Source organism: Otolemur garnettii, unplaced genomic scaffold (genome assembly GCF_000181295.1).
Source record: "Otolemur garnettii isolate 467f Iridium unplaced genomic scaffold, OtoGar3 scaffold00016, whole genome shotgun sequence".
NCBI lineage: Eukaryota > Metazoa > Chordata > Mammalia > Primates > Galagidae > Otolemur > Otolemur garnettii.
In genome coordinates, this window is record NW_003852411.1 from 12,049,837 (window position 1) to 12,072,588 (window position 22,752).

At 46.9% G+C, this 22,752-nt stretch overlaps 1 protein-coding gene across 1 annotated transcript in view; it reads right to left on the reverse strand.

The window, feature by feature from the left end:
* CACNA1E (calcium voltage-gated channel subunit alpha1 E) overlaps positions 1-22,752 on the reverse strand; it is an 87,887-nt gene that overhangs the window by 44,582 nt on the left and 20,553 nt on the right. Inside the window, exons 13-22 of the mRNA XM_023510804.1 lie at positions 21,332-21,491; positions 20,063-20,192; positions 19,345-19,404; positions 18,594-18,700; positions 7,873-7,884; positions 6,048-6,144; positions 3,203-3,363; positions 2,545-2,682; positions 1,498-1,699; positions 518-682 (exon numbers count right to left, since the gene is read on the reverse strand). Of these exons, the coding sequence (XP_023366572.1) occupies positions 518-682; positions 1,498-1,699; positions 2,545-2,682; positions 3,203-3,363; positions 6,048-6,144; positions 7,873-7,884; positions 18,594-18,700; positions 19,345-19,404; positions 20,063-20,192; positions 21,332-21,491 (1,232 nt within the window). The remainder of the gene's footprint in view (positions 1-517; positions 683-1,497; positions 1,700-2,544; positions 2,683-3,202; positions 3,364-6,047; positions 6,145-7,872; positions 7,885-18,593; positions 18,701-19,344; positions 19,405-20,062; positions 20,193-21,331; positions 21,492-22,752) is intronic.

The window sequence follows — 22,752 nt, forward strand, 5'->3', positions numbered from 1 at the left end:
AGAGAGATGGACACTGAGGGCCAGAAAGGAAAAGTATAAGCCCAATGCCACAGAACAAAGCAAAACACCAACCTGTGCTCCACCTCAATGGCTTAACAGTAAAACAGCCAGTCTTCCTAGAAATGAAGGTGGTCAGGACAGAAAGGCCTTCTAGAGTTAGTTACTCTACCCGTTGGTATTTAATACGATCAGGCCTCTCTTAACGCTCCACCAGTCCTTCAGACCCCAGCATGATCTCTATCTCTGGATACTGTCCCCCCTTCTGAAACTGACACCCTTTACCATCTTTGGGAAGCTCCTGGACTGCTACCATAGACCTCACTGCATTCTTCACCTTAAAGTCTCAGAGGTGAGGCTATTGAACAAAATAAGACCACAAAGAGAGTCCATGGTGGAAAAGTAGGGAACAAGCAGACAGACAGGAGGGCTGGAGCATTTTCCCAGTGTGTCAGTGAACATAGTTGCCTTGGGGAACGGTCACCAGGGCTCCACCAGCTTTTGTGCCTCCTTCTCTCACCTTCATCATCAGCACGACGGTGTTCAAGGCGATCATGGCCATGATGGTGTACTCGAAGGACGGGGACACCACAAAGTGCCACACACGGTACTGGAACGTGTGCCTGTTCTGTGGCATGTAGCGGGTGAGAGGTTTGGCGCTGATGGCGAAGTCGATGCATGCCCTCTGTGGGAAAATCATAGTCATTAGTCCAAGCTCAAATCCCCCAAACCTTGCACGGTGGTGGGATCTTTGTTAGATGGTTGAAAGAAGAGGATGGTCTATGAAAAAAAGGGCAGGGCTGAACAAGCAGAATTACAAATGGCAACAGAGATCATCTGGACAAAACTGCAGGAGAGATGTCACCTGAAAAGAGTACACAGAATGGGGGCAAACACGTAACAGTTTATAAATCCTTTACACAGCATGTGGCTGAGAAGTTTAGGCAGGAAGGCTTCCCTGATGCCTTTACTCAAAGTAAAGCTCTATGGGCTTGTGTATTCCTACAGCTTGTTACGTTGCATTTTCCTTGTAGTCCCTGAACAGTTTCTAGTTCAGTTGCATTATTAAAAAAAAATACAAATGAAAAATTAAAAAAAAAAAAGACTGTTGAAACTCACAACATGCCAGAACTATGCTCCTTGCTGGAAAAGCAGTGATAAAACATATCCTCTGTCCTGACAGCAAATACACACCATGGAGGGCCACGGTCGGGTAGGCAGCAGATGTCTTAATGTTATAATTATAGCACACATCTCTACCTTCTAGACGCTGCTTTAATGATACACACTGCATCATAAATACCTTACATATCTTCCAGATCTCTCCACCTTACACCTGGGCCTTAAACAGAGCAGTACTCAGAAAGTGTTTATTTAATGGCTGAATAATTAATTTCCCTCTCTTCTCTCTATAATCAAGCTAAGAAAATGCAGCCTGCCTTCCTAACACCGCTACTCAAAGGGGCCCTGCTGTCCCTTGCATCAGACCAATTTTGTTACCTCATTCTTCTCCAGACTGCACTCCTCCATCATCTTGTCCCCTTGCTCCTGGAAAGTGATGATGATGAGAGCCACAAAGATATTGACAAAGAAGAAAGGGAAGACCACAAAGTAGACCACGTAAAAGATGGACATCTCCATGCGGTTGCTGCGGCTTGGGCCTCGGTCTTCCTCTGTTACGTCTACGGAATGTTGCAGAACTCTGTGGGCACAGAATGGGAGGAGGAATATGAATGGTAGATGACAGTCTTGGCTCCATTAGGAGCTGTGACACCTATTATAGTTCTTTATCTGGCTTGGCTTTGCAAATGCTTTGTTAATTCTTTGGGTCCATAACCAAGTTGACATATCCCCTTGGTACCAATCCACTGCTCTTTCTAGCCCATGTTTCATTATACATTCAATTCAGAAGCAACAGAAGGACATCATTTTATTGTTTAGGTTATTATAGATAATACCAAGAGACTCCTAGATTCCTATTTGACATTTTGCTGCCAACTAAAGTACACTGTCTCCAAAAAGTGGTGTCATAGTCATTGTCAAGTCTCTGAAAAGTCAGCCTTTCATTTATGGGCAGCATGAGAACTTGCATTCTGCTGTCTTCTTCATAAGATGTGTGATCACAGGACATATCTCTGGGTTTTGCAAGTTCATCCTTAACACTCAATCCTCAGGCTTTCAGGTGCAGGGCCAAATGGAGGATAAATTTGTCTAAAGGAACCCCTCAGGGATTCTTTTGAGGGTTAGAGGGCTGTTCAAAACCCATTTATTCTATAGGGGCAAAGGGGGCACCACTCTACTCCTCCATAATTGGCTAAAACATTGAGAGTTTCAAATATTCCCCAGACTTTTGTCACCCCTTCTCCATTTTTGCCTTAAGGATTTTTATTCTTCTTCTCTTCTGCTTGTCTCACTTAGTCATCACAACTTACTTTCCTTAGTATGATAACAAAGGGTCAGCATGTTCATTTTGATTCAGCTTCTCAAGGCAACCACAGATCCCATTCCACTCACCAACAAGCATGCCATCTCAAACCCAGTACTCACTGAGGCCAGCCTTCCCCTGTAGAGACTGTGAAGAGGGTCAACAAGGCCCAGATGATGTTGTCATAGTGGAATTCATGGCGCTTCCATTCCCGGCCCTTCACCTCCATCTTGTTTTTCTCATGATCTACATAGTTGCCTCTAAAAACCGGATAGAAATACAAGAAAAGAAATAGAAAAGTCTTCACTATAGCTCATGGAAGAGTCAGAACATTCTACCAACTTCAGTAATGGGAGTAATAATGATCACCACACAAATGCAAGGAGAAAGGACTTTTACTAAAGGCAAATATTACCATGGAATAAAAATGGGATTTGGTACCCAGCAGATGTGGGATTAAATCGTAACCCTTTCATTAGTTGTTGTCATAATCTTGATCAACTTCAATTTTCTGTCTTAGCTTCTAGACATATATCATGCAAAGATAATCCACCTCAATAGGTTGTTAGAAGAATTTTAAATGAAAATTGAGTATAAAATGTCTTGTACCCTGTTACAAAAGAGGTGCTCAATAATGAAGTTGACTGAGGCCTTATTTTATCTTTCTGCAAAAGAGGAATGGAGATAGGTATGAGAGAAAGGAGGAAGGGAGGACCTATGGGTGGGGTGGGTTCGTCATCCCCTCAGCAAAAGTGAGTGAGTTGTGCTAGCAGTACTTACATGCACTCCTTCTCTGTGTCCTTCGAACTGTCTGTGCAATAAAAGAATTTTCCCTTGAAGAGTTGAACTGCGATGACAGCAAAGATGAACATGAAGAGCTTGTAGACAATAAGTATGTTGAAGACATTCTTCAAGGAAGTCACCACACAGTCAAAGACAGCCTGTGGACAGAGCAAAGAGCCACAGCATACGAATCCTGTGATGGCCACACTACCAGCACCCAGCCCCTCTGAGAAGGTGCCTGAAGAGGGAGTGTCTTCCTAAGAGCTGAGACTCATAGGATCAAGGGATGGCTTCCAAGTTGGTCATGATGGCAAAGACCTACCTGGCAAGGGAATACAGGCTCTGAATCTGAAAGTCAACCCAAAGCAGAGAAAACCAGATATCTAGCAACAAAGAGAGTTCCTTGTAGGATGGAAGGAACTCCATGACCTTCCATTTATTTGATGACATTCTTAGATTTGATTTTTAAATTATGAATTGTTTTCTTGTAACCTTTCTAAATGAATCAAAGACTGATCATATATTCTGATATCCCATAGCAAGTTCATAAATTGGCCCTGATTATGTTCAGCACATCATGTAAACATTAGTGGAGCTCTTTATATTTGGGATGAAGACCACAAGAGGGGATATGGGGAACCTGGATGGACAGAGCCAGAGATTCATTTACTTCAGGTAAAAGGTGACAAACCTCCAGAAACCTCCATCTTAGCCCCTATGCAGTGAGGCGTTATTTAGGGATTCAATATATTTCAAGCCATTTTTAGGTTCTTTTCTAGGTTTTTAGGTTTAGCTCACGACAGAGGCGAGCCCCATGGTGGTCCACATTTGTGCAGTTGCTTCTTTGCAGTGCTAGGTGAAGCATCGGTTTAATTAGTTCAACACTGTAAGGAATGTGAGTGACATGTAGCCTTGTGGAATCATCAGAGACACCTACATATCCTTAGGTTATGGAGCTGCACAGAGAGGAACCAGGGAACCGGTTCCTTCTAATTTAATGGACTTAACCAAGGCTGGGGTTGCCTTCTCTAGCTTGTTAGTTAATCTCATCAAGTCTGTCCATACTCTCTCTCCTTAGGACCCACTGGGTCTTGCATTGCAGCTGACAGCAGTGGTCAGGGCCTCAGGGGGCCAGCCAAATTCTGTGTGGTTCAGGCAGAGAGGAATGAATACGGGCCCTGGCCCAGACCAGGTGCTGTGCTGGGCCCATATCAAGTGGGAGGTGGTTAAGAGACAGCTATTGCTGTAGGAAGTGCCTTTTCAGGAGAGGAAGGCAGGGTGACCAGGAAGAAAAGCAATCGGCACGGCCACTTCCTTTGGAGCTATTTCCTTTGGGAGTCTATGCATGGGCTGGGGCCCTGGGCTCTGAAGGGAAGCCATGTTTCACCCAGCGCAGGGCCTTTCAGAGGGGACTTTCCTTCCATCCCCAGCCTTTCAGAAGCCTACTTTGCTTTGCCTCCTGCCTGCAGAGCGATAGGGCTAAAAGGATGCCTATGAGGACAGGAGGAGTTTGAGGTGGGCCAAGGCCTGACAGAGAGTGTCAAAGATTAGAGGACCAAACTGGAAATGGGAATTGGGAAGCTGGGAGGTGGGGAGTCAGGTTGCTTTCTCTTCTGCTACAGGCCTGGGAGAGCAGGCCGGGGCACTCCAGGGGAATTCTGGGTTTCTAACAGGGTCTACTCATGTCACTCATTTTGGCCACACCGGAAGTCTGAGTTATAAACTGTCTAGATTTTTCAGCTGAAAGAAAAAGTGATCTACTTTGGGCCACACAGCTCCTCAGTCTCAGATTGAGCCTGGCACTTGAGGAGGCTCTCTCCAATGCTGACCGCTCAGCACATAATTAGTTTGAGAACCCCTAAGAGTCACCTAGGGTATAGCTCTGGAAGGCACACACATCCAGGAAGTCTGTGCTGGAGAAGCCCAGGAACCAGGAGATTAAGAAGCACCTGCTGGTCGTGATGCAGGTGGCCTATGACCCACATTGTGAGAAGGGCCACACTAGTCCATACAGCCCTGCAGGTGGGTAATTGCATCTGTTTCAGGGAAGCACTCTGGGGTATTCCTGATCTTCTCCTGGGTAGTGGTTTCCCTTATCCATAGAAACTCAAGGAGCATGGCTTTTGCCCCAGTGGAGTCTCAGCTTCCACTAACAGCAATGCATATGGGTTCAGCAGGCTGGCAGAGTGGAGTGGAAAAGCACACCTCCAGAGGCAGCAAGGCTCACGAAGGTGGAGCCCCAGTAGTCTTGAGCAGGAAGAGGGCTGGAGAATGAAGAATCTGGGTAAGATACCTATTAAATCTCTTGTTCTGGCAATAGGAGGAATGTTAGCTCATTTCCCCATGTCTTCTCTGCTTCTGCCAAAAATGGACTGTGTGTCCTTGAATGAATTATTGACCCATCTGTGCCTCAAAAATATGAAAGGTTAGGGATAGGAGCTCCTCTCCTTCTAGAATTATGAGGAAAAAAACCCATCTGACCCAGCATGCAGACCACAGCACACATGCTGCTTCCGTTTTTGCTCTAGGGGCTCTGCTTTAATAACCCCAGAAGCTCCAGGACAAAGCTACAGAGGGTTCTGCCTGGATGCCATACCACCCACAGAGCAGAGGACACCACCTGGGTCTGGACTCAAGGGGCAAAGCCTCCTTACAGATGTCTTGGGATACTGGTATTTTCCTTTGACACTAAGACTCTTAGCTCAGGCAGAAGACAAGAACCTCAATAACCACATGAGAAAAGGAATATCACCAGAACAAATTCTCCCAAAGCAGGCCAACCATGGCTGAGAGAGAAGATGGGAAAAGGAGATTTGATGGGAACAAACTCCATCAACATTACCTTGAGCTTGGGCAGGCGCTTGATGGTTTTCAATGGCCTCAGGACTCGGAGCACCCGTAGGGACTTGATGGTCTTGATGTCTCGCCCCTTGTTGGTTCTGCAGGGGGAGAGTCCCCCCCGCCCCAAGGAATCATTTAGAGAAGGGGAGAAATAAAAGCGACATTTACACTATCGGATTTACAACAAGGCAAAAGGGGAGACATAGGTGAGAGTGAAGGAATTGGGTCCGAGTTGACTCCCCCAGGGATACTCCACAAAAAAATGCTTCAGGAATATTATCAAATTGCTCCCCAGTGTGCACTTCGGCACACACACCCATACACGCACACACACACATGCACAGAGGAACACACAGGAGCACACGCACACAGGGAATATAGTCCAGTGCTTTTCCAGTGGTAGGTTCTCAAAGGATGTTTGCTGAATGGAACAGGAAGCCACAGCTGAGACGAGTCTCATCAGGGCCTTGATTTGCCTAGGTCTGTCACCGCTGGGCAGGTGCGAGGCAAGGAAGGGTGGTGGGTCGGAGACCCTCGCTGGGCTGTCTGTTCCAGGGAGCATGTCATGCCAGCTTCTTGCCAGACCCTGGCTCCCACCCCAGTTATCTCCGTGTGGCTGGCTCCCCTGCTAGTTCAGACGCCGCAGCCAGCACAGGCTGCATAGATCGCTCAGCTGGAGGAGGCCTAAGATGCCATCCCTGCCCATCGTTATCCTGGCTCTGCAGCTAATGACCCTCCCTATCCAGCTCTTGGAAAGGTTTTTCTCCTAATAGAGAAAATGTATTTCTCTTTATAAGGAATGAAATGAATACATCAACACGCATATCTCTTTTCTCCCTGCTCATCCCCTGAGATCTCTGTGTTCAACGCAAGTAACTGCAAGTTACAAAACACAGAGATGGCAGAAAATGAGACTCTAAATAGTGAGGTCAGGCTCTGGGTCTTTCCTCATGCTGGCCCAGATTACTATCACACCAACAATCCTGGACATCAGGTGAAACAACAGGGCTTCTGCCTGCCCTGCCCACCTCCAGCCCATACACATCCATCTATTTCTTCACAGGTTAGAAAACATTTAGTCTAATCCAAGGAATGCTGGCTTTGCCCTGACTGTTAATTTTAAGACTCTTACTGGTCATAGGCAATGGCCTACACATCACTTTTATTCCATACTAAATTGAATATAAATAATGTAAAAGTATTGTGCTGTAGGAACTTAGGTATATTTTATATACTATTTTAGTACATCAGGTTCATGTGTCTACATATCTAACAGAAGCAACACATGCCAGGTGCAGGGGCTCACACCTATAGTCCTAGCACTCTGGGAGGCTGAGGCAGGTGGATCACCTGAGCTCAGGAGTTTAAGACCAACCTGAGCAAAAATGAGACCCATCTCTACTAAAACTAGAAAAACTAGCCTGGTATTGTGGTGGGTGCCTGTTGTCCCAGCTACTCTGGAGGCTGAGGTAAGGGGATCACCTAAGCCCAAGAGTTTGAGGTTACCATGAGCTAAGATGCTACAGCACTTTACCTAGGGTGACAGAGTAAGACCCTGCCTCGAAAGAAAAAAAAAAGAAAAAATAAAACAAAATAAAAGCAACATACCAGCCAAATACATACCCAAACCAATAAAAATGATTCTTCCCAGGAAGGTCTGATGACTCTTAGTTTTTGATTTCTTGAATATCAGTGAAAACTCACCATTCATATAAGCTCACCATTCCTTTTTCAATATATCCATTCCTCCTCTCCCACCCATACTTTCTTCCTCTTTCCACCCACTCCCTGCACCTTGTACTTCAAAGAAAATCAAACATATTTACCCCAAGGCATTCCTATGAAGGATCCAATCAGAGTGCAGTCCAAAAAACAAAAAAGAAAGGAGAGGGAGAAGAAAGATAGTCAGAACTTTTGTGGGCAAAAAGAGAATCTTACAAAGGACAGGAAACTGAAGAAGCACAGGCCCAAGGGGCCCCACCCACAGCCTTGGCACTTGCAGAGTCCACACGCTTTGTAAGAGGAGGGGCCAGTGCACCCTTTGCTCCATGGCCACGGTCCCAGCCATGGCCCTACCTGCAAAGGCAATGGCCATTTGCCAACACTAGTGAAATTGACTCTAACTATGGACACCCAGCTATTATACTTCACTCCACAGAGCCTAGTTTAACTGCAGTTTTCTAAACGTAGGCTTTTTCTTTCATTTCCTTTGTAGTCTTCAGACAAGCTCTCTCCATTTCCACTTCTGAGAAACCAGGTCAGAGGAACTGCGCCTGCTCGGTTCGGGGCCAGAAAACTTGGGAAAGGCATTTGCAGTCACAGGGGCATAGCCACACTTCTTAAGGGTCTCCTGTGAAGAGGGACATGCAACCACTCTGAAAAGGCCACTGTGATACCTCTCAAAAGCTAGACCAGCAACATCATTACACCACCTAGAAATGAGGGAAGAGGCATTTGTCTGTCAAGGTCATGATGTCACACCACAAGCTTACCTTAGAATAAGCTAAATGAGTAACTGTCCATCATGAGCTATTCACAATGCAATTTGAGGAAGAAAAATCAGCCCAGCTCTGTTGGTGAGGAGTAACTCCCCCCATCCCCAAAATTTATAACAGCAATTCAGAGCATAAATATCTTTGAGACAGACATGAGAACTTTTCAACTCTTTAAATATTTATTCTTTATTCTGGGTCAGACTTATAGTAAGCACTTCTAGTTGCAAATCTTTAAGCCTCCTACTAACTTTACAACCTAGGTATTACTATGCGCATGTCACAAATGAGATTCAGAGAGGTTCAGTGAGTGTCCAGCATTAGCTGGTAGAACTGGGACTTGAACTCAAGACTGCATGATGCGTGGAGCTCTGGCTTTTAACCACTAAGCCTCTGCACTAGCAGGTTTTGGTTCAAGGCTCAAACAGCTCACCAAATTTTCGAACTGAAAAGACCCCTGATCTCCATTGGGTAACTTCAAAGGAAACTGAGGTCCTGGGAAAATGTGTCTTGCACAAGATCAGAGAGTGAGCTTTGAGTCACAGGTGAACATGTGTTCCACGATTCCCTATCCTGGCCCGCTGCTGCAAAGAAGTTTCCAGAATTTGGGCTTTTGTTCCTTGTTGCTGATTGCTACAAAGGTTATATTTTCCCCTTCTTTTCTTAATTTTTTCCAAGATACCACAAACCTGTGTTATACTGCCACATGTCACAAGCAAAGCCTTCTAATGGCCAATTTACTCAGTAAATGATCCTGTATTTGGAATTATGTAAGTTTTCACTATAAATACCAAATGAATTGTAATTTGGCAATTAAACCCAAGGCCTTATAAACCTTAAATCCTTAATGTGCTAACCTCTAACTAATCAGAGGGCAGGCATATCTTCCCTTAACTTATGACAGCATCTTCTCACATACAAGAAAGGACATGTGGTAGGTCATCTACATAGACTTTGATTCACTCATATAACAAACATCTATGGATTCCTTACTATATGTCAGGCTTTGTTCTAGGTATTGAATATACAGCTGGGAGCAAATGAGGTCGCTAACATCTTGGAATTTACCTAGTTTAGTAGGGAAGAAAGACCTCAGGTAAACAAACACCCAAATAAAAGCACAATTGCCAGTTGCCACAGCAAAAACAAAATCATTTGATAGAAAAATTTCCCCAAACCTACATAAATTGCCCTTCTTTCCTAGATTGTATTTAAGTAGAAATGAAGAGAAATCTTCCATATCTCTAATATGTGGGAACAGGGTGGGAGGTCAACCTATGGCAGTGGTCTAGGGTCATGTACTCCAGGCTTTAGCCTTCTGCTTAGCCTAAGTCCATCTCATGGAGACCTTCATATCTAGTGGAATCTGAACAGGTTTTCAGAGGTCACATTCACAGATATCCATCTTATGAAGGAAGGCCCAATATTTCTTGCTCCTCCCACAAATCTGAATGGAGGACAGAACTTGCTCTCTATAATTGATTCCTAGAAAAATATCACAGTGCAAAACAAAGGCGGTTTCTCACCATTGTGTGTGTGCTCCTTGTTTTGGTTTCTTGATGGTATCCTCTAATCTTAACAGCTAAGTGTGGCTGCCAAACTACTGGGGGGGGGTCTCTTTGTTCCATTCTAACTCTCACAGATCTAAGCCAGGACAGCACTGAGACACAGGCCCAAAGTGAAATAAAGAGCTGTCACTGCCCTATGCAGCTTTCATCAAGTCTTTTCCTGTACAGGAACCACTGAAAAGCTGTAAGTTTGCATGGTTGCAGAAAAAAAGTGCTGCATCCTGATTTAAAAATGTGAAATTTAAGGTGTACTGAATAACAAAGTCATAGAGTCAGGAAAAGCCTCCACAATTTAGTGCCACTAAAATCTATCATAATTTACACACAGACGAGGCCAAAGTCCCGCTCCCAAATCCACACTACGAGAGTTACTTAAGCCATTATCAGAGCTGACGTGATTGCAAGGGAAGTGTTTTACCAAACTAAGAAGACGAGTTCTTCAAACATTTTAATTGAGGCAATTTGTTGGGCAATAATTTATGTGCTTTTTATAAATCATTTAAATACAATCATTTGATAACACTTTGCTAGTCTTTGCTTCTAAATGTATGATCAGAATTTCTTTTTACACTGCCTAGCTAATTAGTGAAATTTCATCAGGTTTTAAAATTGATGCTAATGTTAAAATCTGAAGATAATTCCACATGCCAGGATGTGCACTAGTCCTGCTCAATTGGGCCACCCATTTTATCATTTATTTCCTACTTATTTGGTTAAGTTTCTGGTTGCTCTCCAGAAAAGAAAAAAAGCCACATGTCTTTCTTGTCTCAACAGTAAAAGATAAGAATTTTCCAGTTCAATTGTCAAGCTGCCCTCCAGATCTTTCTTACGTAATCACTCATCATTCACTGTAATCTTGCTCTTCGGCTACCAGGTCCCCTTCCCACATGGTCTAAAGCCAATTTCAGCTAGTAACTGACTCTCCTCCCAGGGGGAAAGAGCAGGGACACCAGATTCTGATGAACCCCTCCTCTAAGTGTCATGACCTTCCACCTTCCCTCATGAGCCCAGGAGGGAAGAACACAGGGATGTAAAGAAGTCTCTCGCCTTAGGGGAATAGCCAGGCTCCTGTGGGTGCAAGGTGGCGGCAGGGGTCAGGCCATGCAGAGCCTGAGCGCCTCACTAAAGTGTCTGGACTACTACTGGGTAGGCAATAACAGCTACCATTTATTATACAACTACTAAGTAAATATATTTTATCTTATTTCTCACAGGACCAAAATAAAGTGAGTTATTTTAAATTTTCACTCATAGAAGTGGAAGCCAAGGTTCAGAGCTGAGGCTGCTCATAATTACTAGTGCTGGGATTCAGACTTCAGTTTGCCTGACTCTGAAACCCATGCTCTTATTTACGATGTTATAATGCCTTTCTGATGGGAACCACTGAAGGGTTTAAACCAAAGAAGAGAACAGTAAAAGAAACCTGCAGTTCTGAGTTCAAATACTGAGCTACCCATCTCACTCCTCTTAATCAGCTGAGAGTCTATGAGGGTTCATAGGAGGAAAAACTCACAGATGAAAAGCTCAGGGATGCCCTTCTACATCTGGCTTACAGGTTTTGAATGTCTCCTGGTAGAGACAGGAGGATCTGGAGACTAAGGAAAGATCCATACAAAGCCACCACTCTGAGTTTATAGGGGTTAAGGAGTCGGAACTAACTCGAACGTCACAGATAGCCAGGAGCTTAATATCATGGAGAAAACACTGAACTTCAAAGCAGAACACCTCCTTTGCTCAAGAGCAGGATTTGCTATTTACCAAATGAGTCAGACTAGTCAAACTTTGGGCAATCTACTTCTCAACCACAAAACAGGACGTTCAGTGTTGAAATAGAGAGAATGAAAGCACTTTAAAAATTCTAAAGACTCATGGAAATAAGAAGGAATTTTCCCCCTTTGCATTGTAAATGCTTGTCTCTCTGGGACCTGGAAGTAAGGCCAGGTTCATCTGCTTGTATGATGAATTTAAATTGGGTACTTTGACCTTGTCACTGTTCACTGCCGCTAGTTGGGGACTATTTTTCCTCCTGGTCCATGCCCCAGCATCTCTGGGCATCACCCTGACCCCTAAATCCATTGTTATTCTGTCATCTTTCCTTGCTCTGTGACCAGAGCACTGGCTCTACACTAAGTGGTAGGCGCCTTATCCTCTCCTTGCATGTGGACCTCAGTGAGCTGCTCATCAACATTCATGAGAGTCTTTTGCAGACTCTCTCCTTGGCAATACACAGCACTATACTCCAACCACAAGGTATTTTTGTCCAAGCACTGAGACACTCCAGGAGACAGCAAAGCATCCAACTCTTAGCAGCTTTGTCATTCATTCTGGGGAACAGTGACATTATTTATCTTTCTTCTTAGTCTTAATACACCCAAAGACCCCTCATCTGTTGATAATCTTGGAGCTAGCTGAAGTCTACCCAATACATTTCCCCAGCAGGATACTAATTTGTAATTCTAGGTTGTGTGTGTGTAGCAATGGCTGGCAGGTCACATGATCTGGGTGGCTACTTCCAAAGTCCCATGACAAAGTCTTCTGATCTAAGTTATTCTAAAACCTGCTTCCATATCTTGAGGGCACTGTGATGGGTTTCTCGAATCAGGCAGGACTGGTCTTTCCCAACAGTGGTGAAGGTTCTGGTTAGACTCCTTCCTGGTTACCAGAAGGATGGGGCTGTGTCTCTGATTGGAACATTTCATTTTGCTTGGTTCTGTGGCCACAGGCTGAGATCTCATTTACAACCAATTATCTCTCCAATTTCTGCTGTTAATAAAGAAAAATACTTGCTAGGGTGTTTGAACCCATTGCCTCTATAAGATAAAGGTCTCTAAGTGCACATTCTACAGACGGTTCCACAGTAGCACCTAATGTCACAGGCACAGACAACACATTTTCCAGCGTTCACCAAAAAGTATGCATGCTGGGGCTTTGCTTAATGCCAAGAGCAGGTAGGCTGGAGACTTAGCCCCTTCTTTCATACTCTCCTCTCATGTGGCTCCCACTCTGTTCCTTCCAAATCCCATTTTCAAGGCAGTTATAGTATAATACAACAGTGGGCACCCCAACAGCCCATGGGCATTCATAACCTTTAGTGTCCACGCCTGGGCGCAACGAAGTCACATGAATTCAATCACGAGGTGACTGTTAAAACTGGAGTCTCGAGGAACACAACATCCTTCTATATCTGCTCACTGCTGGAAATTTCCAATTCCTTTTTAGCCAGTATCTTAAATCCACAGTTAATGGGCGACCTGACGGCTAAATTTAATTTTAATCCTTCATTCTCTTCCACGGAGCAGGGGGACTAGATGGCCTGTCTGGCTCAGTGGTAAATGGGTCTTCTTTGCATGGAGCAGGACCATGTCCACTTTCCCTCTTCTATAAGATTAATGTGCAGTCACAGCTTCCTTTGGGAGCCTCCTCTTTCAGTTCCTAAGGAAAAGAGGCTGTCAAGAAAGCAGTGCCATTGGCAGCGCTTGAGGTGTGAGGGGACTGCCTTAGACAGGTGGCCAAGGACAGGAGGGAAAGACAGCAGGGTTAGGGGGAGACATTTGCTCTCTTGTTTCCATGGATATTCTACGGCTCTTTAGGAACTTTCCAAACCTAATATCATCTGTGCCTGTGTGCGTAGCTCTGCTGCTGTGGCTGGTTCTGTATGCATTCACTAAACCCCATCCATCCCAGCGACTAGGGCAGGGTGTCAAGTGTCAGGAAAGTGACATACTTCAATGAAAAGAAGGTAATAAAAGCTAATGTGGGAACTCCAGTTCCTTCTGGCATCAAGAGGCAGATTGACTCATGTTTTTCATTTCTGGCTAAGGACTGGATAATGAAAGGCCAAGTGTGGCTGGCAGCCAGATCCCCTGAGTGCCAGCGAGTCTTGCCCTTACCTTGTGCCCTGCTACGATGGCAATCGGGAACAAGAAGCTCTGGCGTCAGCCACCAGTGTGACTCTGACTGATGTACAGGCCCTGGTAAGTCCCAAAGTGGGGGAGGAGATGGGAGCAGAACTGCTAGTTGTTTTTCTCCTAAGCCATTTGTGCTGACAAACAATTATAAGCTGCAAGTTTACTCCTAGAATTCAATGCTGATTTCAGTTGAGCAAGGCAAGTCACACGTTGCAGGGCAGTGGAAACACAAAGGGTGAGGGGCCTGGGTTGGGAGGGCTGCAGGTGCCTCTCACACACATGTCAGTTCTGTCCCCTCCTGCACTGTCCCTCTGAGATGTGGTCCCTGGCCACCTGCCTGTCCACGTGAAAGGCATGACGCTTGAAGACACATCTTCACTGTGCAGGATCCCTCGAGGCTTATGAATGCAGTCTGCATGGTGGCCTGACTCCCCTACAAGGCAGCTGACCCTGGGGGTACGTGGAAATGAGGGAATGTGCCTGCTGTGCAGATCCCCAGAAATGCCAAGGCTGTAACCATCTCTAGCCTCCTATCGGGAGGCAGGGAAGCAGAAGAGATGGCAACAGGGGGTGAGGAAATCGGGAAAAGCAGGTTCTGGTCCTTCAGTAGAAAATCATTATCACACAGAAGAATGCCGTTTCATCAGAAAGAAAAATATAAGAGAGAAAGGTTTCATAGATTCAGCCACTCACCAGACTTTTCTTGAAACCTCAAAGTAGAAAAGGCACACCTGGGGACATTTATAGTTGGCAAACACTCTGCGTCTCCACGTGGCCCAGTAAGTGGGGTGTTGTAGGGTGGTGGAATAAGGGAGTGCTGAACCCAAACTTTGCCAAAACTCTGCCCACCTCCCTATAGAGAGGTTGGGCTTTAGGAAGGAGACGAGTGTTCTTATAAATGCTTTATAATGTAAAAGTGGGTGCAAAAGAACACAAAAGTTGCAATATCTTTCCATTTATTTTTTACCCAGTGGTAATGTCCACACATATAAAATAAATCCCCTTCCTCCTCAAAGTCTATAAAGTTTCCAAACAGAATTTGTCAGGTTTACATTATAAAGAATCGCTTTATTTGACATATGTAGCTGTGGAGAACAGATTTCTCTCCAGTCACTACATAAACAACATATATGCTTATAGAAAACATACATGATGGCAGGTGCAGACCTCTGCAGGGGAAGGACTTGGGGGACAATGCAGCTTTCTTTGAGAATTCAGCTAGAGGTCATCCCCTCCCCTTGGGAAGGGCACTGCTCTTGGGAGTTGGACTGAGTGCTGAGATGGCTCTGGCTGGCAGTGGTGGAAGGAATGCCAAGTCACCTCTGGTTTCTGAGGAGCCACATAAAGATGCTACTATGGCAACCACCATCCGTAGCTCAAGTTGATTAAACAATAGCCTTTGCAGAAGCCTCCTGAGCAAGGCAAGGTTCAATTTCAAGGACAGAAAGAGACTGGGACAGGGGTAAGGATATCTGAAGGGTGGACATTCACAGGGGCAAATACATGGGATTATACAGACATGACAATGAAAGTTATAACCTTGAGGAGAGAGACACTTACTAAGCCTGCAGACAAACTCACATTCAGCTTCCTGCTGACCTGAGCCCCCTGGCCAGGAAGCGCACAGGCTCAGGGACTTCACCCCACCCTCTGCCCCAGGTCAGACCCTCTCTCTGCTGGCAGGTGGAGCTCTGGCTAACCCTATCAAAGTGATGGGCGAGCTGAATTCTCTGGAGCCACTCATGAGGAGAGGGGCAGAGCAGAGGTAGGAAGCACGGCATAGGAGTGAGAGGAAGCGTTACCTGGGCCTCCGCGAACTTGATGGTGGCCAGAGGAGGCGAGAGTGGGGGTCTATTCCACGAGCAGAGAAAGGAAAGCGGGAATGGGCATGGTAAGCTCGGAGGGATGATGACAAAAGAGAGAATGGATGGAGGAGGGTAGGCAAGTCCATCTACATTTCAGTGAGAAATGAAGAGAGAGTCTAAGAGATGACATCACTGAAAGCAAGTGATGGATCATAACCCTCAATCCATCACATAAGCCCAGACCCCAGAACAAGGGGCTCCTGGCGTCCCCTGCACTGTACCTGGTCTGAGGACCAACAGAGAGGCTTCAGCTCCAGGGCTGTTAAGGTTTCCCCTGCCACCAGCACCAAAGCCACCACCGCCATGTTTCAAAGGGCACAAAGAAAGAACAAGACAAATGACAACCTACAGCATGTCATCACTGCTCTGGATCTGGGGAGAGACAGCTAGACTGTGGACGTGGGGCAGGTGTGAACAGGCTTCCTCTAGAAGGCAGCTCCTACACTGGCCGTGGTGGCACACACCTGCAGTCCTAGCTACTTGGGAGGATGAGGTGGCAGGATCTTTTGATGCCAGGAGATCGGCCTGGGCAATATAGCGAGATCTTACCTCTAAGAAAATAAAACAATGCAACATAAAATAGCATAAAATAAGATGTACCCCTTCCCCTTACTGGCCCCAACACTTAGGCCTGGTTACCAGGTACACAGGCACAGGTGTGTGTGGGGTGTGGTCCAATGAGCTCTTGGACCAGCCGCACACATTTCCAACTCTTTGCATGCACTGTACATCAGTACACACTGTGCTCCTATATTTGGACTTCCTGATGTGATGGAGAATGGAAAAAGGAAGGGGATGAACATTCGTTGATCACTCACATTTTGTCAGGCTCTGTGCTATGCACTTTAAGTACATTATTTTATCTCCATTTTAGAGGCAAGAAACTGGAATTAGAAAGGTTAATATATTACTGTGTGGTTTGAGAACACAGCGCTGGAACACGGAGGGGCCGAGACTTAAGTGAGGGCCTGGCTGACTCCACAAACCCTGCCTCTCTGGCCTCTCTGCCTTGTCACCCCAAAGGGATCTGTTCTTCCTAGGGACACAGTAGGTATTTTCCTAGATGATTCTCTCTCCTTGGCCTTTAGCCTTCAAAGAGAGACAAATTATTTTGGTAAGATCAAAATAAGAATAATAATATAGTGACTAATGTATGCAAATGAAACTGATAAGATGAGAAGGGAACTTGACCTTTTAAAAACCCAGATAATATTTATCTCTAATTAAAAAGGTGGTTCTACTAAGGACAAAGGCAGACTTTAATGCATCTTTCCAAGAAGAGGAGGACCTGGAGGTCCCCTTGGGAGAGCCAGAGTTGCCTTTCTTTTCATCTTGCTGTGAGAATCTGGACAGGGCTCGGATGAGAAAATACCGAGCTTTTGTGAAATTTCCCCGGGACCATCCAACTAGCTCCAATAGGAAGCTTTCTTTTCGGGAGGGGCAAAAGTGATTCCACATGACTCGAATGGGTGAGCACACTATTGCACACAGGGACAAGGGATCCTGGAGTTACCGCACTTGCCAGCCCATCTCAGGGTCACATACCATATGCAGCTCTGCTCTCCTGTGGGGCTCTCCTTTCACCTCTTCTACTGACAGACAGAGGCCTCCTGCCCTAGGTCACGTGAGGAACATGCCTTCTTAAGTCTCACCCACCTCTTCTGCCAGTAAGGATGAGTGAGGGAAGCACATGGTGCTTGGGGACAAGGTGGGATGCAGGATCCCTTCCTAACCAGGGACGGGCAAACCTGTGGAGGTATTTTGTTCCTTTTGCAGCTGCCATCAGTGACAGCAGCTCCCAAAGGCTTTCCTTCTGCCGCCTGGTGCTTTCAGCCTTGCTTAGCTGGCATGCCCCCCCCCCCCCATATTCAGAGAGGCATAGGGGCATCTCAGGGAATACTATCACGCCACCTGGAAGAGGATCAGGTTGCTGAGGATGGAGCACAGTGCAGACAGAGCCCCAAGGCTGTCATTCATCCCACTGGGGCACTGAACACATCTGGTTAGGAACAAGCATCTCTATTTCCCAGCTATACTCTGGAGGGCCAGAAGAGCCCTTCACTTGTCTGAATTCCACAGGAAGTGTTAGAAGGTGACTGAAAACCTGCTACAGCTGGATTGGTGTGTGAATTAAAAAAAACCCAAACGTAATGAACGTGATTTAGTTGGCTGAATGGCTTAAGACTGTTTTCCTAAGTGTATTACCAAAGAAGGTTTGCAAAGTCTTTCCTTTTGGAGATTAAGCATATTAATATGTGCAGAAGCTCTTGTTTACCTCTGCTCATGGGCAGAAAAGCCCCACATGCCTAACCCTGTGATCCCCAACTCTGCTCTACCCTCTGCATCCCTTTTCCTTTCAAGCTGCTTCCTTAACTGACAGACATAGGCGTGAACAGGCATAGAAATCAGAAGTCTCTGGGTCCGCCCCTGGGCGCGTGGAAGCACTGCCCACGCAGCCAGTGTCTAAGCTCACTTATCTCCAAGAAAGGATCGTGGGGCCTGGACTTTGCCCTCCTCATCCTCCGGTTCCTGCCACTTGGGGTACAGGAGCTAGAGCCGCAAGGCTGTCCGGAGCTCTGCAGCAGACAACAGGGCAGCACTCTTGAGCAACACTCTCTGTGTGTCTCCCCTTCCCTCTAGAGAAGGCCTCAAATTAGCCAGAGACTCCAGGAAGAGGGGAGGGAAGGGAACTGAGCAAGAAAAGAGCCACTTACGCCAGAGCAAAGGCCACCAATGCACCAACCACCACCACAAAGTCCAGGATGTTCCACAGGTCTCGGAAGTAGGACCCGTCCTGCAGGATCAAGCCCTGGTCGATCATCTGCAGAAGGAGCATGTGACAGCACAGATGAGCCTGGGAGGTGAGCGGCACTTGCCCTGAACTCTGCTTCATGGGGCCATGGCTCTACTGCCACCATCTCCACGATCTATCCTACGCTGGGACCCGAGGAGTGAGAGGGTGGGTCCAATAGGCTATCTATATCCATGGAACTGAGGCCTGAGACTCCTTTTCTAGCCACGCAGGGTCTGCTAGACTCCTTGGCCATCCAGAGCCCTGCCATATCTCTCCTTTCACTGGGGCCTCAGAGTACCAGGCATTGCTACATAGGCACAGATGGGTAAAATCCCCTGTGAGTGAGACTAGGGACAAGACAGGTTTGTAGAGTATTAGGGTAGTGGCCTCGGCACACACCCAGGTTCAACTAGGATGCATTGGCAGGGGAGTGCAGTCCCCATACCTGCCTACACGCCTGCTGCTCTGGCCACATCCACACACACTGGCAATCATGTCTTACAAGATAGATTTATTTGCTCCGGGTTATAAGGCTAGATAAGAAGTGGCAGACGCTCTCTAGAGGTCTGTCATTGGCTAGTTGGTGGCAGGGTGGGAAGGGCCCTATCTTAGGGTAGCAGACAGGTGACCCATCCCAATCCTGGAGCCCAGGTTTACTTCAGAGGCTTTACCTTTATGACCATCTCAAAGGTGAACACGCCAGTGAAAACGTAGTCAAAATACCTCAGGACCTATAGGACATACAGTGGAGAGAAAGAGGACCATGTGTGGCCACCCGGCTACATACTGTCTTGCCAGCCCACCCTGATCCCCCAACCTCTGCCTCAGAACCAAGGCTTGGAATCAAAACCGCTGGAATGAGGGACCGACGTAAGAGGGACAGGACCAGGGAGTCTACTAGAGCCAGTCCTTGGCTGTTCTTCCTTGGCCAGAACTTAAACTCTTGGGTCTGAATTGTTTCCACAAACTCCTCTCTCCAGTGCTGTTCAGGACCTAGAAATCCCTCACCTTCTTCCTATCTTCTGCCATAGACTTGGGGAACCCAAGAAATGTTGCAATCACACTCCACATACATCATTCCTGACACTAGGCTGAATGCAAGCCCACAGTGGCTGCAGATGTCTGTCAGGGCCTGGCTGGATCTGGTGTCCAACCCCTAGTGTAGCACATGGGTGGCCATGCAGCACAGGGGGAAGGATCCGGGAATAGCTCACACTTCACACTGAGGGAGAGGAGGAGATCCTTCCTCAGTCCTTCCTCATTTCCCAGTGCACTTCCTACTGACTTGGTTCACCTCTAGTGCTGGGATGCAGCGGCTGGAGGGAGGGGCTGGGATGGGACAGGTGGCAGGGCACTGTAGAGGTTGGCAAGTGGACCCTGAGCACCCACCCTGTTGCGCTCCGAGTTGGTCAGGACAGGGTCCTCTGCCGCCAGGGCGATGCTGCTGGCTGCAATCACCAGGAGGATGCACATCTCAAAGTAGCGCAGGTTCACAATGTAGTGGCAGGCCCTGCGGATCCTGTGGGGTGGGGTGAGCCCTGCTGAGCTGACCGCTCCCCTCCCAAATCCATCCCTCCTACTCCCCACCCCACCCCCATAGGCACAAGCCTCTTCCAGACAGCCAGGCCCTCCCTCGCCAAAGGAAGCTGCCAGGGAGAGCAATTTAATTTCTTGGGCACCACCCTTGATTTAAAGCCCCAGTGGAGGGAGGTAATCAGATTGGTTAGAGGCTGCAGCACGCAAGCCAAGATGTATTATCCACAAGCACGTCTGAGCCACGAGCTGCAGTCAGCAGCAGGCAACAAACCCGGGCAGCTACAAGGTGCCCTCCACTGTAGCTCAGGGTCTGCTCTCCTACTATAAGGAAACTGGGACATCCCCAGGAAATTATAAATAACTAAGAAAAATAAAAATAGATCTTGATTCTAAGATTCCTGACTAAAGCAGTCCCAGGTTTTCATGAATCCCAGGTTATTCTAATCAAACTATCTTCTACATTCTCTAACCATGGATGACCTAACATACCTTAACCCCAGGCCTGGCTTCTCCCTTGGCAGTGCACCTGAATGCACTCACTTGACCACTTCCTACTCTCAGAGGCTGGTGTACCTGTACACCTCACTCGTAGCCAACACAGAAGGCAGCTTGTCTTTCCAAATTCCCTCCTTCCTTACTCTAACTGTCCAGACTCTTCTCTTCCCTCCCCCCTACTTCATGCCCCTACCTCTGCTCTGACAAGCATGCCCATTTCAAATATCTACCTGTAGGCCAGTGAGACCTAAACGCTTAGATTCCAGTGGATGATCTGGTCATTCTAGGCTCATCTTACTTCTTGGAATATTTGGTGACACATTCTCAAATGTGTCACTTCCTTCCTCCTTGCCACCTCCTGATCAAAGAATAGGTAAAAGGTCCTTATCTCATAAAGTTTCTCATGCTATCCTGCCTTGAGCTACTCTTGAGACTACGGGCGGAGGTCAGAGGCTGTTTAGCTTAATGACCCACCTCAGTGGGTGCCCAGTGTCTGGCCACATTGGACAGGGAAGGCTCAGGAAAGTGACTAGGGGCCCTTCTTCTCCCCATTACCCTGTCCTAGGACACAGCCCGGGTTGGGTCCCCAGGCCCTCCCCTGGGGAGGGCAGTGCCAGGGTGTCTTACGGGTTGGTGGTGCTGAAGATGAACATAGAGCTGTGGGGCACCATGGCTTTGCCTGTCTCACGCTTCTCCTTCTTCTGCTTCTTCTTCTCTACTTCCTCCTCATCCTCTTTGATCTCTGCCTCCTTCAGGGGACTGGCTTCTCCATCAGTCTTATTGCTAACTGCAAGAGGACCATGGTATCTTCAGAAACTTTGCTATGTGTGGGAATGGCCCCGTCGCGCCCAGCTGGGGATGCACAGAGAAGATAAGAAGGGCCCAGGGGACATCCCTATAGGCTTTGGGGTACTCACTCTTCTTCTCTCCTTATCCTCATCCTCACTCAAATGTTTTGAGGAATAGCCTGCTATGTCATATAAACGATAATCATCATGGGTCCCCTTTTACCGTGGAACTTTTATGATCTGGTACATAGAAAGGTGTTTCTGTTGTAAAGTTTGTGAAGTTTAGATTTTACAGCTGAACGCTAGAGTCTTTGTATACATTCACTTAGAGAATTTTCACATCAGTGTACCCTGAGAAGCATGTATTATTATGGGGAAAATTGAACTGCAGGAAATTTGAGAAATTTTCCTAAGGCCAGATAGCTAGTGTGGGTTCCCAACTCCAAATCCTCCATCCTTTCAATGAACTCACACTGCAGTGGAAGATTTTAAGAAACTATCACTCGGTTTGCAGCTGCCTTTCTGCCTGTGCTTTTTCTAGCCGTGATGAATGGAGAAATGAGCATGCAATATTCATGTGAATATGCTCCATGACTGCATTCCAGGAGGGGAAGGACGGAGGAAGAGGTCATGTGGCGCTCTTAGGCTGCTGCTCTGTTTCTGTACTCAAGTCACAGTGTGGGTTAAGTTGGCAAGAGCCTGAGGTTATCTGAGTGGGGAAAGGGACTCAGTCAGCTGACTGCTCAGTGATGGCTCCACCCTGGACCTCTGGGCCAGCTGTGGACCTCTGTGGTCCTGGCCCACAGGGGGGCCTTCTAAAAGGTAAGTCCTAGACAGTATCCCAAAGCCTTCCATAACATGCTCTTATCTCACCCAAGGCCCTGAGTAGCCCTGAAATGGGAGTGGAGGGAAGAGCGTGTTGTTCTTAATGTTGTTTCTCATCAAAGAAGGTCCAAAACGCTTCTTATTCATTAGGGCACAAAAGCAGACACCAAGAGAGGCTGAAGTCTGGGGCTCTGGAATCTCTGGGCATGGGAGGTTTCAATCTTTAAAGCAGTGTGGGCATTCTGAGGGTAGAGAATGTGAGGGATGGGGAGGGAGATGGAGCAGTGGGAGAAAGGAAAACAAGGAGAGGAGAAGACCGTCACGGGAAAAGAAGATGGACAAAGGAGGAGGAAGACAGCAGGGGGGTCACGATTCCGAGATCATGGGGCCGCAGGTGGGATTCACGCAGGGACTGGGCGAGAGGCAGGGCAGGGA